General features: G+C 41.8%; 1 protein-coding gene across 23 annotated transcripts in view; it reads left to right on the plus strand.

Moving 5' to 3' along the window:
* Positions 1 to 18,048, plus strand: part of LOC140487612 (multiple PDZ domain protein) — a 359,969-nt gene that overhangs the window by 75,660 nt on the left and 266,261 nt on the right. For 19 of the 23 annotated variants that reach the window (XM_072586923.1, XM_072586922.1, XM_072586963.1 and 16 more), the window contains 4 exons: positions 9,289 to 9,483; positions 10,293 to 10,432; positions 13,186 to 13,408; positions 17,169 to 17,297. In XM_072586923.1, the coding sequence (XP_072443024.1) occupies positions 9,289 to 9,483; positions 10,293 to 10,432; positions 13,186 to 13,408; positions 17,169 to 17,297 (687 nt within the window). The remainder of the gene's footprint in view (positions 1 to 9,288; positions 9,484 to 10,292; positions 10,433 to 13,185; positions 13,409 to 17,168; positions 17,298 to 18,048) is intronic. The other 4 variants (XM_072586947.1, XM_072586990.1, XM_072586979.1 and 1 more) reach the window with 2 other exon arrangements.

Below are 18,048 nucleotides of genomic sequence, written 5' to 3' on the forward strand. Positions count from 1 at the left end.
GAAGCAGCCATGACAACTCTACCAGGTCTTCTTTGATAATATCTGGGTGGGGTTTGGTGCCAAAATTGGGACAGCTGTCTCACTTGACTAGTCATGCAAAAGCTTGACATAGTCATACCTGATATAGAATGTCCTGGACACTATCATCACCATTCCTGTCTCACCAGAAGAGGTTATAGCACTGTGGTATATAGATGGGAGGGAGTTGCCCCAGGAGTCCTCAACATTGTCTGTGGAACCCATGAAGTCTTGTGGCTTCAGATTAAACATGGGCAAGGAAACCACGTGCTTACCTTCCTCAGATGATGAACTAGTATTCCTCCATGTTAAACAGCACTTAAAGGAAGTAATGAGGATGGCAAGGACACAAAATGTACTGTGGCAGATTTCAGTATCTCCCACCAAGAGTGGCTCTGCAGCAATTCTGCAGATTCCTAAAGGACAGCTGCTAGACAGGATCTGTGGCAGGTGGTTGGAGAATCCATGAGGGAAAAACATACTTGACCTCACCCTTACCAATCTGCTAGCTCTCGCAACTCAAGATTGGGATCCAAGAGGCTCTGTGGGCCATAACAGCATCAGAATTGTACTCCAGCAAAATTAGCAAATGAATAGCCTGGCATATCCCCCACTCAGCTATTACCATCAAGTCAGGGGATCAACCTTGGTTCAGTGGAGGGCAGGCCAGAAGGAGCTGCAGGGCAGACTTGATGAGGTGTCAATCTAGTGAAGCCACCAAACAGGACAGCCTAAGCAGCAAGTGATAGACAGAGCTAAGTGATCCCACAAACAATGGATCAGATCTAGGCTCTGCAGTCCTGCCATATCCAGTCATGAATGGTGATGGACATTGAAACAACTCACTGGAGGAGCAGTCTCCACAAATATTCCCATTCTTGGTAGAAGAGCCCAGTACATCAGTGCTAAAGCTGTTGCAGCAACCTTCAGCCAGAAGTATGGACTGTATGATCCATCTCAGCCTCCTCCAGTGGTTCTCAGCATTACAGATACCAGTCATTAGCCAATTTGATTCACTCCACGTGGCATCAAGAAACAGTTGGAGACATTGGATACTGCCAAGGCTACAGGCCCTGACAACATTTTGACAAGAAGTAGCTAAGAGGATTGATGAGGGCAGAGCTGTGGACGTGATCTATATGGACCTCAAAAAGGCTCTCGACAAGGGTCCTCGTGGGAGACTGGTCAGCAAGGTTAGATCACATGAAATACAGGGAGAACTAGTCATTTGAATACAGAACTGGCTCAAAGGTAGAAGACAGAGGGTGGTGGTGTAGGGTTGTTTTTCAGACTGGAGGCTTGTGACCAGTGGAGTGCTACAAGGATAAGTGCTGGGTCCACTGCTTTTCATCACTTATATAACTGATTTGGATGTGAACATAGGAGCTATAGTTAGTAAGTTTGCAGATGATACCAAAATTGGAGGTGTAGTGGACAGCAAAGAAGAGTACAACAGGATCTTGATCAGTTGGGCCAATTGGTTGAGGAGTGGCAGGTGGAGTTTAATTTAGATAAATGTGAGATGCTGCATTTTGGATAGACAAATCAGGACAGGACTTACACACCTAATGGTAAGGTCCTGGGGAGTGTTACTGAATAAAGAGACCTTAGAGTGCAGGCTCATTGCTCCTGGAAAGTACAGTCTAAAATAGATAGGATAGTGAAGAAGGCATTTGGTATTGCTTTCCTTTATTGGTCAAAGCATTGAATATAGGAGTTGAGAGGTCATCTTGTGACTGTACAGGACATTAATTGGCCACCTTTGGAATATTGCATGCGATTCTGGTCTCCCTGTTATAGGAAGGAAGTTGTGAAACTTAGAAGGGTTCAGCAAAGATATAAAAGGATGTTGTGAGGTTTAGAGGATTTGAGCTATTGGGAGAGGCTGAATAAGCTGGGGCTGTTTTCCCTGGACCATCAGAGACTTAGGGGTGACCTTATAGAGGTATATAAGATCATGAGGGGCATGGATAGGGTAAACACTGAAGGTCTTTTCCCTGGGGTGGAGAGTCCATTTAAAATGAGAGGGGAAAAATTTAAAAGGGACCTAAGGAGCAAAGTTTTCATGCAGATGGTGATACTTGTATGGAATGAGTTGCCAGAGGAAGTGATGAAGGCTGATACAATTCCACCATTTAAAAAACATCTGGATGGGTATAGGAATAGGAAGAGTTTAGAAGGAGTAAGCCAAGTGCTGGCAAATGGGACTAGATTAGTTTAGGATATCTGGTTGGCATGGATGAGTTAGACCGAAGGGTCTGTTTCCATGCTGTATATCTCTATGACTCTGACTGTAATAATACTGAAGGTTTGCGCTCCAGAAATCACTGCTCCCCTAAACAAGCTGTTCCAGTACAGTTACAGCACTGGCATCAAGCTGACAGTGTGGAAAATTTCCCAAGTATGTTCTGAAGGTAAAAAGCAGGACAAATGCAACCTGACCAGTTGTCCCCTATCAGTCTACACTTGATCATCAGTAAAATAATGGAAGTTGTCATCAGTAGTGCTATCAACAGCACTTGTTTAGTAATAACGTGCTCAGCGACACCCAGTTTGGTTCTGCCAGGTCCACTTACCTATTGATCTCATTATAGTCTTGGTTCAAACATGGACAAAAGAGTTGAATTCCAGAGGTGAAGTGAGAGTGATAGACCTTGACATTAAGGCTGCAGATGACTGAGTGGAATTGAAAACCCCTTGCAAAACTAGATCAATTGGTATTGGGGGCAAACTCCGTGGTTAGAGTCATACTTGACTGTGGTTGTTTGGAGGTTAGTCATCTCAACTCCAGAACATCTTTGCAGGAGTTCCTCAGGTTAGGTCCTTGGCCCAAACATTTTCAGCTGCTTCATCAATGACCTTCCCTTCTTCATAAGGTCAGAAGTGGGGTTGTTTGCCAATGATTGTACTTTGTGCAGCACCATTTGTGATTCCTTACATACTGAAACAGTTCATGTTCAAATGCAACAAGATCTGGACAATATGCAGGCTTGGGCAGATAGGTGGCAAGTAATGTTTGCACCACACAAATGCCAGGTTATGACCATCACCATTAAGACAATCAAACCACTGTGCCTTTATATTCAATGGTATTCCCATCACTGAATCCTCCATTGTCAACATCCTCGGGGTTATCATTGACCAGAAATTCAAATGGACTTCTCACACATCAACACAGTGGCTACAAGAGCAGATCAAAGACTCGGAATACAGTCGGTTCTGATATAACGCGATAGTTCCCATCTCGTGTTGTAAGAAAATCACGCAATAGCAATACCATTTAAACTTATGGGGCTAGAATTGGGTATCGCCAATGCAAGTAAGGAATGTTTGTATTCTACAACTAATGGTCTAAGTTCTTCAATGGCATTAAAGCCAATTTGCGTTGAAGAAACAAGCGTTATTGCAGAACAGACTGTACTGTGATGAGTAACACCTCTAGACTCCCTAATGCCTGTTCGCCATCTACAAAGCACAAGTCAGGATTGTGATGGAATATTCCCTACTTGCATGGATTGGTGAAGCCCCAACAACACTCAAGGCACTTGACACCTTCCAGGACAAAGTAGCCCACTTGATCAGCAGTACATCCACAAGCAGTACATCCACTCTTTCCTCCACTAATGCTCAGTGTCAGCAGTATGTACTATCTACATGATGTACTGCAGAAGTATTGGTCTTTATTGCAAGAGTGTTTCCCAGAGTGGGGGACTCATTTACTAGGGGTCATGAGTTCAAGGTGAGAGAAGAAAAGTTTAAGGGAGATGTGTATAGAAAGTTCTTTATGCAGAGGGTGGTTGGTGCCTGGAATGCATTGCCGGTGGAGTTGTTAGAGGTGGGCACGATAGTAAGGCATTCGACAAGGTTCCCCATGGGACACTGGTTAGTAAGGTTAGATCTCACGGAATACAGGGAGAACTAGCCGTTTGTATACAGAATTGGCTCAAAGGTAGAAGACAGAGGGTGGTGGTGGAGGGTTGTTTTTCAGACTGGAGGCCTGTGACTAGTGGAGTGCCACAAGGATTGGTGCTGGGTCCTCTACTTTACATCATTTATATAAATGATTTGGATATGAGCATAAGAGGTATAGTTAATAAGAGGCAGATGACACCAAAATTGGAGGCGTAGTGGTCAACAAAGTGGGTTACCTCGGATTACAATGGGATCTTGATCACTTGGGCCAATGGGCTGAGACGTGGCAGATGGTGTTTAATTCGGATAAATGTGAGGTGCTGCATTTTGGGAAAGCAAATCTTATAGCAGGACTTATATATTTAATGGTAAGGTCCTTGGGAGTGTTGCTGAACAAAGAGACCTTGGAGTGCAGGTTCATAGCTCCTTGAAAGTGGAGTCGCAGGTAGATAGGGTAGTGAAAAAGTCATTTGGTATGCTTTCCTTTATTGGTCAGAGTATTGAGTACAGGAGTTGGGAGGTCAGGTTACAGGTCTACAGGACATTGGTTAGGCCACTGTTGGAATATTGTGTGCAATTCTGGTCTCCTTCCTTCTGGAAAGATGTTATGAAATTTGAAATGGTTTTGAAAAGTTAGAAGGATGTTGCCAGGGTTGGAGGATTTGAGTTATAGGGAGAGGCTGAACAGGCTGGGGCTGTTTTCCCTGGAACATCGAAGGCTGAGGGGTGACCTTATAGAAGCTTACAAAATTATGAGGGGTATGGATAGGAGTCCAGAACTAGTGGGCATAGGTTTAGGGTGAGAGAGGAAAGATATAAAAGAGACCTAAGGGGCAACGTTTTCACGCAGAGGGTAGTACATGTATAGAATGAGCTGCCAGAGGAAGTGGTGGAGGCTGGTACAATTGCAATATTTAAGAGGCATTTGGATGGGTATATGAATAGGAAGGGTTTGGAGGGATATGGGCTGGGTGCTGGCAGGTGGGTCTAGATTGGGTTGGGATATCTAGTTGGCAGGGACTGGTTGGACAGAAGGGTTTGTTTACGTGCTGTACATCTCTGTGACTCTATGTAATTACCTTGTCTTTCTGAACGTCCCTGAAAAATGATGCTTAATCTCCATCACTGTTTGCACTACTCGCAATGAATCATTTGTTCATCTGCTGCAGTTTTCACAATCAAACTTTCAAGCAGCCACTGTTCAGCATATTCTCGAGGTATTGCGTTTTTTTTGAAGAATTATTCAGTGCCTATTTATAATCTTAGGCTGCACTGTCCAGGTTTATGTAAAACTTCAAATCCTTTGATATCCATCTCCTGATGCCAGTTTCTTTTGCAAGGGTTGGTTTGTGGTCACAGTTACCTAATGAGTTGATGATTTGCAGCAATTTTCTGAGTGAATGGAGTCGTGGGGAGCTTCAGAATATAAAAGGGTCCTTTTGGCCTATTATACTCATGCCGGTCAAAAGCAGCCACCTATGTATTCTCAGCCTATTTTCCAGCACTTGACCTATAGCCTGCTACTGCCTTGGAATCACAAGTTGAAAAATATTGTGCTGGATAAAGCACAACAGATCAGATAGCATTCTTGGAGCAGGAGAGTCGACATTTCGGGCATAAGACCTTCATTAGGAATGTGGCGGGGGAAAGGGGCTGGGAGATGAATATGGGGATGGGGCTGGTGGGATGGTAGGTGGGATGGCGAGAGGTGGATGTAGGTAGGAGCTAATTGTGATAGGTTGGTGGGAAAGGTGGAGTGGCTGGGGGTTGGGTGGCGAGGGGGGAAGGAAATGGACAGGTAGAGCAGGTCAAGTAGGTGTTGTCAAGTTGGAGGGTTGGATCTGGAATGGAGATAACGAGATTTGGAAACTAGTGAAGTCATTGTTGATGCTTTTGGTTTTGGGTCCTGAGGTGGAAGATGGGTTTTTTTTCCTCTAGTTGGCAGGTGGCTTGATTTTGGCGGTGGAGGATGCCCATGGTTTGCATGTCTTTGTGGAGTGTAAAGGGGAGTTGAAATGGTTGGCCACAGGGCAGTGGGGTTGTTTGGTGCGTGAGGACCAGAGATGTTCCATGAACCGCTTCGCGAGTGGGCGCTTGGTCTCCCCAATGTAGAGGAAACCACATCGAGAGCAATAGATGCAGTAAATGAGGTGGGAGGATGTGCAAGAAAATCTCCGCTGGGTTTCAAATGATCCTTTAGAGCCTTGAATGGAGGTGAGGTGATGGAGGCGAGGGGGGAAGGTGTGGGTGCAGGTTTTGCACCTCGTGCAGTGGCAGGGGAAGGTGCCTGGTATAGAGGGTGGGTTGGTGGGTAGCATGGATGTAATGAGGAAGCAGGGAAGGGAAATATATTTTTGATGGTGGGATCTAACTGTAGGTGGCGAAAATGGCAGACGATAATGCGCTGTACTTAGAGATTTGTGGGATGGAATTTGACAGCTGGTGTGTGGTTGTGGTGGGGTTCGAGGGCTGAGGTATGAAAAGTGGAGGAGATGCAATGGAGGGCTTTTTTGATCACATGGGCGGGGAAATTGTAGTCCTTGAATTAGGAGAAGTCTCGAAGTCCTGACACCTTCCCCTGCTACTGTCCAAGGTGCAAAACATGCATCACATTTCCATCCTCACCTCCGTCCAAGGCTCTAAACGATAATTTCAAATCCACCGTGGATCTTCATGCACATCCTCCTATCGTATTTACTTCATCTGTTGCTCTCTATGTGGTCTCCTCTGCATCGGGGAAACCGAGCACCAACACGCGGAGTGGGTCAGGGAACATCTCTGGTCCGCACGCACCAAACAACCCCACTGCCCTGTGACCAACCACTTCAACTCCCCTTTACACTCCACCAAAGCCATGCAAACTCTGGGCATCCTCCAACGCCAAAATCAAAGCCACCTGCCAACTAGAGAAAGAACACCTCATCTTCTGCCTTGGGACACTGCAACCACACAGCATCAATACTGACTTCACCAGTTTCCAAATCTTCCCCACTCCCTCCTCATCCCAGATCTAACCCTCCAACTTGGCACTGCACTCTTGACCTGACCTACCTGTCCACCTTCCTTCTCACCTATCCGCTCTATCCTCCCCACTGATCTATCACAATCACCACCTAACTACATCTACCTATTGCGACCCATCTATCTTCTGTCCCAGCGCCCCCCCACACCTCTTTCCCTCCCCATTCCTTCCCCCCCACCCAATTCCCCCCCACTCCACCCTCCATCTCCCTCCCCAGCCCTACTCCCTCCCCACTCCAGCCCCACCCCCACTCTCGCCCCCCTCCCTCCACTCCCTCTACCACACCCCCACTCCCATTCTTCCCCCCACCCACCCACCAAAATTAATTAATAAATTATTCCAATATGAATTCCTATTCATGATGGCTACTGCTATCAAGAAGCCACCCTGACTCTGTTTAGGTTATGGTTTTCCAACTATGCTGCTATTGCTTCCTTAATTGATTCGTTCTTCACCCTTGACTTCACCTGATGAAGGAGCAGCGCTCTGAAAGTTTGTGATTTCAGATAAACCTGTTGGACTATAACCTGGTGTCGTATGACTTCTGACTTTTTCCACCCGAGTCCACTCTGACCCCTCCACACCTTAATTGATTCAAACATTTTTTCCAACAAAATATGTTAGACTAAACGGCTGTGATTACCTGCTTTTTGACTCCCTGCCTTTTTGAATAGGATTGTCACGTTGGCAGTTTTTGAATCCTGCAGTATTGCTCTACAATTCAAGAAATTTGGAAAAATACAACCAATTCATCCACTATTTTCCCCACATCTCCACTATCTCTGGGTTAGTGGGATGGTCAAAATATATTTGAGTTTGAATTTATCACAGTTCTTGGGGCTATCACTGTTGCACCGTTATATAGTTTTCTTTAAAATGAATATGCTCCTTAACTTTGTTAATTAGCCATGGTTAGTTTAACCCTCTCTTCTAATCTTTCCTCCTTATTGGGATATATTTTTGAGTCATGAAATAACATAATAATGTAATAGTCATGTAATAATCGTTCCTTCTTGGGGGATCTTTTATTCTGCGTTCATGTATTAAACCTGCCTTATTACCCAATACCAGCCGCAGAATAGCTTGTTCCCTGGTTGGTTCCATGACACATTAATACAGGAAAATATCTGTAATGCACTCCATGAATTTGTTGTAGCAACTCTTCCCAATTTGATTAACTTAATCAGTATGAGAATTGAAAGCCACTCTAATTGTTGCTATATTCCTTTCACGTGCTCCTACTATTTGTTGATTTATAGTCTTTTCCAAAGTGTGGCCACTGTTTTGAGATCTGTAAACTCAAATAGATTCCACCAAATAGATTCCACCACCCAAATAGATTCTATATTATTCAAGCCAAGATTATTTCTCTCACCTATCTGCATTTCATTTCTTTTTAACAGTGCAAACATGTGCAGGCTAGGTGGATTAGCCATGGTAAATGCGGGATTACAGAGATAGAGGACGGGGCTGTGTTTGGGTGGGATGCTGTTTGGAGGGTCGGTGTAGACTCAATGGGGCAACCAACCTGTTTCCACACTGTAGAGATTCTGATTCTCCAGCCCAAGCAACATCCTGGTTATGAAGAATTTACACAGCAGCATCTTGGATATAGATTAGATTAGATTAGAATACTTAGTGTGGAAACAGGCCCTTCGGCCCAATAAGTCCACACCGACCCGCCGAAGCGCAACCCACCCAGACCCATTTCCCCAACATTTACCCCTTCACCTAACACTACGGGCAATTTAGCATGGCCAATTCACTTAACCTGCACATTTTTGGATTGTGGGAGTAAACCGGAGCACCCGGACGAAACCTACGCAGACACAGGGAGAATGTGCAAACTCCACACAGAGGCAGGAATTGAACCCGGGTCTCTGGTGCTGTGAGGCAGCAGTGCCACAGTGCCGCCCACAAGATTACATTAGTCGGACAAAAAAGAATATAACTGAGATAATTGGGGAACGCTACCTGACTTGAAGTGACATGAGCCGTTGCCATGTGTTGGTCTTGTACAAGTTGTGAAGGCTGCATCCTGTTGTCTAGCTGAGATATTTGGGAATCTTGCCTGGTCTTCCTCTGCAGAGAAAGTGGAACATCCATAATCATTGTCAAGTGGAGAATTTTTGTTTATCGCACTTGGATGTGCTTTGGTATTTGCAGTTGGAATATTACCCCAGTGACTTATTATAAATAAACAAATATAGAATAATTTCTAGATATCTTTTCTTGGTCTCATGATAGCATCTAGTGGGAGTTTTGAATTTGTATGCAATGATTTGATGCCAATTATTGTACAACTTCTGTGACATTGTACCTTTTTTCAAAAACAGGTGAACATTGTGCCGCCTGCCATACCTTCAGGCATTGATCTTTCTCAGACTGTTGGCTCTCCTGTTACTTCTATTTCATCTCCACTAAATGAATCGTACGTGATAGCTCAGCAGAATGGGAGTAAAGAAATTGAACATGAAACCTCAGCGCAGCCCAATGAAGAATTTGAGCAGATTTTGAGAAGAATGGCCCATGTAAGAAGATGAATCAATGTAGCACAAAGTAACTAATGTTGGACACTATCTGGCCTATTTAATGTATGTTCTTTCAACATAACTTCATTTCAAAGTTTTCAGACACCTACTGACCATAGTTTCTCTCATTACCACTTTTTTTGATTTGTATTAACTATTTGTTTCTTTATTCCTGTTGCCCTGTGTTAGGTAACTCCAATGTCTGGAAGTGTTGAAGGAAAAAAGGAGAATTAAAAACTACTATTAACAATAGTTTCACTATCAAATATATTTTCACCGAGCTAAATTAAATCTTTATTATTTTTTTAAACCTGTTGGTTATTTCTGTTTTCTTTCATTAGAAACGGCAGCTCACATCCTGAGCCAGTCTTCAAATGTGGCTTGAAATTCCTTATCTGCGAATTCAATTTTTGGATTGCCCTTCGATTAATCTGAAGTTCAAGCTGGAATAGTTTCCTCCAAATGAGAGACAAACAAATCCCTTTTGGCAAACTTTTTATTGTATTTGGGTAGACAGCAAAATCTTGGATCAAGTGTTGTCAATAAATGAAAAATCCTTATTAGTCCGTAGTAGTTTGTATTAGGAATTGATCGAAAACACGCCTTGATGTATACTGGGAGCATGCTTCAAGCTTCAGCATTCTTCTGCAGTCATTTCAGATTGACAACATTAATATTTTATATAATAATTGATGGTTGGGGAGGATATTGAAAATTCCAGTTCTGGTTAATATTCAATATTAGTTTAAATTGTTGTATGATAGAAAATCTATTTTTGCTAGTAGTGACCAGAGTCTCCATCCCTCTAGGGTCGTTCCATTGAAAAGGTAAATTTGATGAAACCTGCCTGCGATGGTTTGGGGTTCAGTGTTGTTGGACTTGAGAGTGAAAATAAGGGAGAACTGGGGATCTTTGTCCAAGAAGTCCAAGAAGGCAATATGTCAGTAAGGTAAGAGTTTGAAATCCCCAAAGTAGTCTCAGTGGGCCAAGCAGCCACCTTCTGCATTGTTCTGTTATGAAATTTGGCATTGAGACACCTGATTGATTTATGATCTTGAATTAATTGGGTAGTATGCCGCTACCATTGAGACCTTGAATTGAAACACTTGCTGATGTCATGAGTAGACTTTTCTCTGGCTTATGTTCATATTGTATCTAGATTTTAAGTTTTTAGGCACTATTATTAGAGTCATAGAGTCATAGATATATACAGCACGGATACAGGTCCACCAGATGCTGACCAGATATCTCAACCCAATCTAGTCCCACCTGCCAGCACCCAGCCCATATCCTTCCAAATCCTTCCTATTCACATACCCATCCAGATGCCTTTTAAATGTTGCAATTGTACTAGCCTCCACCACTTTCTCTGGCAGCCCATTCCATGCACACACCACCTTCTGCGTGAAAAAGTTGCCCCTTAGGTCTCTTTTACATCTTTCCTCTCTCACCCTAAACCTATGCAGTCTAGTTCTGGACTCCCCCACCCTAGGGAAGACACCTTGTCTATTTATCCTATCTATGCCCCTCATGATTTTATAAACCTCTATAAGGTCATCCCACAGCCTCCGATACTCCAGGGAAAACAGCCCCAGCCTATTCAGCCTCTCCCAATAGCTCAAAACCTCCAACCCTGGCAACACCCTTGTAAATCTTTTCTGAGCCCTTTCAAGTTTCACAACATCCTTCCGATAGGAAGGAGACCAGAATTGCACGCAATATTCCAACAGTGGCCTAACCAATGTCCTGTACAACCACAACATGACCTCCCAACTCCTGTACTCAATACTCTGACCAATAAAGGAAAGCATACCAAACGCTGCCTTCTATATCCTATTCTCCTGTCATTCTACTTTCAAGGAGCTATGAACCTGCACTCCAAGGTCTCTTTGTGCAGCAACACTCCCCAGGACCTTACCATTGAGTGTATAAGTCCTGCTGAGATTTGGTTTCCCATAATGCTACATTAAAGTAAATTAAACTAAATTAATCTCCATCTGCCACTTCTCAGCCCATTGGCTCATCTGATCAAGATCCCATTATAATCCAAGGTTGTCCACTACGCCTCCAATTTTGGTGTTATCTCCAAACTTACTAACTATACCTCTTATACTCACATCCAAATCATTTATATAAATGACGAAAAGTAGTGGAGCCAACACCAATCCTTGTGGCACTCCACTGGTCGCAGGCCTCCAATCTGAAAAAACAACCCTCCACCACCACCCTCTGTCCTCTACCTTTGAGTCAGTCGTATACAAATGGATAATTCTCCCTGTATTCCATGAGATCTAACCTTGCTAACCAGTCTCCCATCGGGATCCTTGCCAAACGCCTTACTGGAGTCCATATAGATTACTGTGCCCTCATCAATCCTCTTTGTTACTACTTCAAAAAACTCAATCAAGTTTATGCGACATGATTTCTCACGCACAAAGTCATATTGACTATCCCTAATCAGTCCTTGCTTTTCCAAATACATGTGCATCCTGTCCTTCAGGATTCCCTCCACTAACTTGCTCACTGGTCTATAGTTCCCTGGCTTGTCCTTACCACCTTTCTTAAATACTGGCACCATGTTAGCCAATCTCCATTCTTCCGGCATTTCACCTGTGACTATCGATGATTCAAATATCTCAGCAAGAGGCCCAGCAATCACTTCCCTTGCTTCCCACAGAGTTCTAGGGTACACCTGATCAGGTCCTGGGGATTTATCCACTTTTATGTGTTTCAAGACATCCAGCACTACCTCTTTTGTAATATGGACACTTTTGAAGATGTCACTATCTATTTCCCTGCATTCTATATCTTTTATGTCCTTTTCCACAGTAAGCTCTGATGCAAAATACTCATTTTGTATCTCCACTATCTCCTATGGCTCCACACAAAGGCTGCTGCGTTGATCTTTGAGGGGCTCTATTCTCTCTATAGTTACCCTTTTGTCCTTAATTACAAGATGAATTTGTCAAACATATGTAAATTACATGATTTAATCTAATTATTAAGTCGAATTTACCAAAGTCATGTTATGTACAGATAAAACCCCTTTTGGCGTGATTGGATGTGAACATGGCAAATTTCTTTTAGTCTGTCTCATAAGTTTAAAGTCTTTCCTTTCATGCTTCTAGAAGCACTCAGAGCGCATTACAGAGCTGCTTTAGTTAATACAGCCCTATAATAGGAAAAGCTATAGAATTAGACAGTAAAGGGGTAGCTGTAGATGTAGGGGTAGGGGTATGGGTGGGTTACGCTTCGGCGGGGCGGTGTGGACTTGTTGGGCCGAAGGGCCTGTTTCCACACTGTAAGTAATCTAATCTAAAATATACTTGTAACACCAATTTGTTACAGTTTTTTTAATCGATTTTTAAACTTTTTGATTTTACGTTTTTGATCCCCTCGATGGAAATTGTGCAATGAAATGACTTGTAGGCAAGAAGTTAAGTAAGTTTTTCTTTTTAAGTGCTGATGTCATTCATTTCGTGGTTATTAAAAGCTCTGAAACTATTTTTTTTCCTTGCTTTCTTTATGGAACCTACTCGTGATGCATTAGTTTACATTGAAATTTAGGCCACAGACAACATTCTGTTTTGTTTGAAATTGTAAAAAACTATTTATTGAAGTTAACCATGGGAAATGAAAATCATTAAAACATGGTGTATAATAAATGACATTAAATATTTCATCTCTATACTCTTTTAATAGAGATGGCAAACTAAAGGAATCAGACCAAATCCTAGCTATCAACAGACAGGTCCTAGACCAGACTGTCACCCATCAACAAGCTATTGACCTCCTGCAGAAAGCCACTGAACAGATTCAGTTAGTGGTTGCCAGAGGATCTGTTCCATGTTTGACTAGTCCAGGAGCTTCACGTACACCATCGGATGCAAGTACACTCTCTGCCCATTCTTCTACTGTAAGTTTAGTAAGTGTATGAAATGCAAGTTGAGTTGCATTTAGGAGGTACATTGAGGAGGTGGTTGAAAGCACAAAGAAAGGTGATGTTATAGATAATCTAATTCACAGCACTTAAAACCATGTTTCTTGAATATTTTGAATTTTAATTTTAAAATTCATTTATTCATTTGTGTATATTTTGAGTAAATCTGATGTGTGAAAACATTAAATGTGATTTTATGCTGACTGTCTTTCATTTTCAAGCATACTTGAGTCCAGTTAACAAAACCATTATAATTTTGCTGCAAATGGTTTTCTATATAATATCAACAAAAATTACAGTGTTAGCCATATTGCTGTGGAGAATGCAGTAGGAGCTGAGAGTAGGACACCTTCTCTTCCTGCCACCATACCCATCAGCACTCCACCTTGTGATCTTAATTGCAGGTGGTAAGTATGATGGGAGAGGAACGGAAATTTGTAAAATCTTATTTATTAGAAAAAAGTCTTGGTGCAATATTCTTAAGCATATTTCTAAACTTGCTGCCATGGTTTTTAGTTAGTGCTAATTTTGAGTTTATTAGGAATGTATGTTTACTAATTGTATGAAATAGTATCAACATTCTGTTCACACTTGCAGAGACTTCAGTCGAAATTGGTGCTCCCAATGTGAGCAGCCATCTATTTTATGTTGTGTGCTACTATGAAGTACCATTGGCACATCTATCATATCTTTTCAGAAAACCAGTTCTTAAACATAAATTTTGTCTTTGTGTCAGAGTATTTTAAGTAGTATTCTCATCTCATCCAAGACAATTGTTATTACTACATTTAAAAAAAACATTTTAATCCTGCATTCAATATTTTGCTTTCTTGTCAGAAACACAATTTTGCTGCTATTCTCATTTGTTTTTGCACCACACACACTACTGAATCCCTCTGTTACAGAAACAAAAATTGGTGGAGAAACTCAGCAAGTTTGGCAGCATCTGTGGGCAGAAAGCATTGTTAATATTTCAAGTTCAGTGAACATTTTTCAAATCTGAAGATTTATTGGACTCAAAATGTTAACTCTTATCTGTCCACAGATGCAGCCAGATCTGCTGAATTTCTCTTGCAATTTCTGTTTTTGTTTCAGATTTCAAGTGTCCACAGTGCTTTGTTGTATTATAGTATGTTCATTTGTTGCAGCCCCTTTCCTTTAGTCATCTAGTTGTTTTAGATTAGATTAGATTACTTTACTGTGTGGAAACAGACCCTTTTGGCCCAACAAGTCCACAACGACCCGCCGAAGCGTAACCCACCCAGACCCATTCCCCTACATTTACCCCTTCATCTAACACAACGGGCAATTTTAGCATGGCCAATTCACCTAACCTGCACATTTTTGGACTGTGGGAGGAAACCGGAGCACCCGGAGGAAACCCACGTAGACACAGGGAGAATGTGCAAACTCCACACAAAGAGTCGCCTGAGGCGGGAATTGAACCCTGGTCACTGGTGCTGTGAGGCAGCAGTGCTAACCCCTGTTATGTTTCACATCACTGATTATTTCATGCTTATCAGACTTCCTTCCCTCCAGTTTACTACTAACAGTTGTACAGTCTCTTGCTTCTGCTTATACTTCTTGCAACTTGGATGCTACATCACCTACAGCAGATTTCTCCCACACCACAACCTTCTGTACCAGGTGTGCAGTCTTGGTGCACACTCATTTACTGGGTATATGTGGTTCCTTTCAATATATATTAAAACGCTCTGCAATAGCTAAATATTCCTGATGAAGGGCTTTGATGAAACGTTGATTTTCCTGGTCCTCGGATGCTGCCTGACCTGCTGTGCTTTTCCAGCACCACTCTAATCTAGACTCTGGTTTCCAGCATCTGTAGTCCTTGTTTTTACCTACCTTTATATAGCTAAATATAATCTAGTAATTATGTAACAGCTCTTCTATTGATCCAAAAGATATTGTAAGCTTGCAGCAGCTTATATAACAGGAATAAATGGGACAACATTCCTTTAGCTTTATGTTGCTAAAACCAAAACCATCCTCTTAACCTTCTACTAGCCAAGACCTTGCATTCGTCATTGCTGCTGCTTATGTCTTGATCTATGTTGATGTGCTCTTTGGTCTTCATGATATTGACTCTGTTGTCGAGGCTGTTTTGTTCCACATCTACTACATTATTTGTCTCTCTCTTTCTTCTACCTCCTGTGACTGTCTCTCTGCTTCCCAACCTGCTGTCCAAGCTCATTTTGTTTTGTAGATAGTGTATTTATTTGAGCAGAGTGACTAATTGAATCACTGAAGATCCACATCCACTTCCACAATGCAAGAGCTTTATTATTTTAGATTGGTAAGCAGAAAATCTCTGGGGGTCCAGAAGCTGCTTCATTGAACAAAGGAAAGACATAAGTATGTGTTTTCAATCTGCCTTAGCATTTACAAGTAGACCATATTATTGATTACATACAGATTCATTCACATCAGTTGTGACTGTGATCAGCTGATGGACAGTTACAAGAGTTGCCATGATCTCATGATGTTCACCAGACACCTTTATGACCCATCTGTGTATTCTCACAATGCATCTTATTCAACCACATTCCAAGGCTGCTGACTTCTGCATTTGTTATTCAAGTCTCCCTGTTCATAGACTGAGGGCTTCTCCTTACTGTCTCAGGCTCTGTCAATAGGAATTCAGTTAAATCCCTTAATGTTGGTTAGAGGTAAAAATCCATTATTCTTATTATATATTAGTTTATATGCGATTATAATCATCTAAAGGACGTTGACTAATGTGAGTCATGTCTATCCTCCCCTGCTGTTTTCCATATTAAACAGCAAACTTAGGAGCCCCTCTTGTAAGTGAATCAATCAATACTTCTCAAGGATGTCCCTTTGTCAGAATTGTTCCTTTATAACCTGTGACCTTTTTTTGCTGCTTCTTATTCACATTCTGTTGTGTGATTTTTGCGATTTGTACCTTATCTGATTGCTATGAGTTCAAAGGCCATTCTGACAATGTAAATTACTGCTTTAGCTAACAAGTTTTAGCCATTTTCATCAACTAAAATCCACAGACAGCCATTTTATATTAACAAAGAACCATGGGTAGCCCCAACACTAACAAAGAAAAGGGAAACATAACCATTTCAATAATGTTAAAAATCACACAACACCAGGTTATAGTGCAACAGGTTTAATTAGAAGCACACTAGCTTTTGGAGCGACGCTTCCTCATCAGATGATAGTGGAGGGCTCGATCGTAACACAGAATTTATAGCAAAAATTTGCAGTGTGATGTAACTGAAATTATACATTGAAAGATTGTCTCCAAATCATTTCAATAATGAGGGTAAAATGTGAAGTGACTTTTATAAACTTGCAGAATGACGGTCTCTTTATTAAAGTTTATTCTTCAGTTTTTATTTCATTTTTACCGCCAACAGTATTTGAAAAATGTAAATACACATTATTTTATGAAGCTATTGTAGAATTAGATTGTGCGATGCATGCGGCAGGGTTTTGTTTTGGTTGAGGTACCTAGGTTAATTTTATATTTCAGCTGCTTCAGCGGTCCATATAGGAGACTGATATTTGAATAATGCCTACTATTGTCCTCCATAAACCTGAAGTGGTTTGTTGTATATATGCTTTTGTAGAGGTATATGTTTATATAGTACACTGAGTAGATGTGTTATCTGCCTTTATCAAAATTTGAATGTAGTGACATAGAATTGTGTTGTATATATGAGCACTGCAGACTGCGTTTTATCCCTAACAGGTCCACTGGCAGACTGTTGAAACAATTGAGCTAGTAAATGATGGTTGTGGTTTGGGATTTGGAATAGTCGGTGGAAGAACAACTGGTGTAATTGTGAAGACTATTTTACCTGGAGGAGTTGCTGACCTGGTAAGAGTTTTAAAATTCAGTTGCTTTGCTGAGTATGTAATTGCATCAGTGCTACCCACCTTCGTAGTTTTATTGAGATAGAAAGTGCAGTTTTATTCGTGGAATTCTACTAACTCTTAAGAGTGCACTTTAACTGCTAAGATTCAACAAATTTGGCTGAGGATGGAGGATTAAAATTTCAAAAAATAGAAACTGTTAGGGAACCGCATTCCTTCCAGGTTTAAGAATGGGGAAAAGCCAAGAAAGGAATCCATGTTCAGCTGTTGGGTTATTGATTAATATATTCAAATGTCAGTTGACAAAGTTCAAGTGAACTTTCTAGTTTTAACAAGCCATGTGTGGATTTTCCAAACTGGAACTGTCAAGGATCAACCAAGGAAGAGCACAGTGGAGTGTTGCTGAAAATAAAACTGATACTTGGAAGCCTTGATAGAGCAAAATTGTAATGCATTTAACCAGCCTCAATGACAGATTTTTGCTTCATTGTTTATGTAAATGAAAGCTGAAAATGTGTTGCTGGAAAAGCGCAGCAGGTCAGGCAGCATCCAAGGAGCAGGAGAATCGGTGTTTCAGGCATGAGCCCTTCTTCAGGAATGAGGAAAGTGTGCCAAGCAGGCTAAGATAAAAGGTAGTGAGGTGGGACTTTGGGGAGGGATGTTGAAAATGTGATAGGTAGAAGGAGGTTAAGGTGAGGGTGATAAGGTGAGGGTGATAGGCTGGAGTGGGGGTGGGGGCAGAGAGGTCAGGAAGA

This window comes from Chiloscyllium punctatum, chromosome 2, assembly GCF_047496795.1.
Source record: "Chiloscyllium punctatum isolate Juve2018m chromosome 2, sChiPun1.3, whole genome shotgun sequence".
In the NCBI taxonomy this organism is placed as follows: Eukaryota; Metazoa; Chordata; class Chondrichthyes; order Orectolobiformes; family Hemiscylliidae; genus Chiloscyllium; species Chiloscyllium punctatum.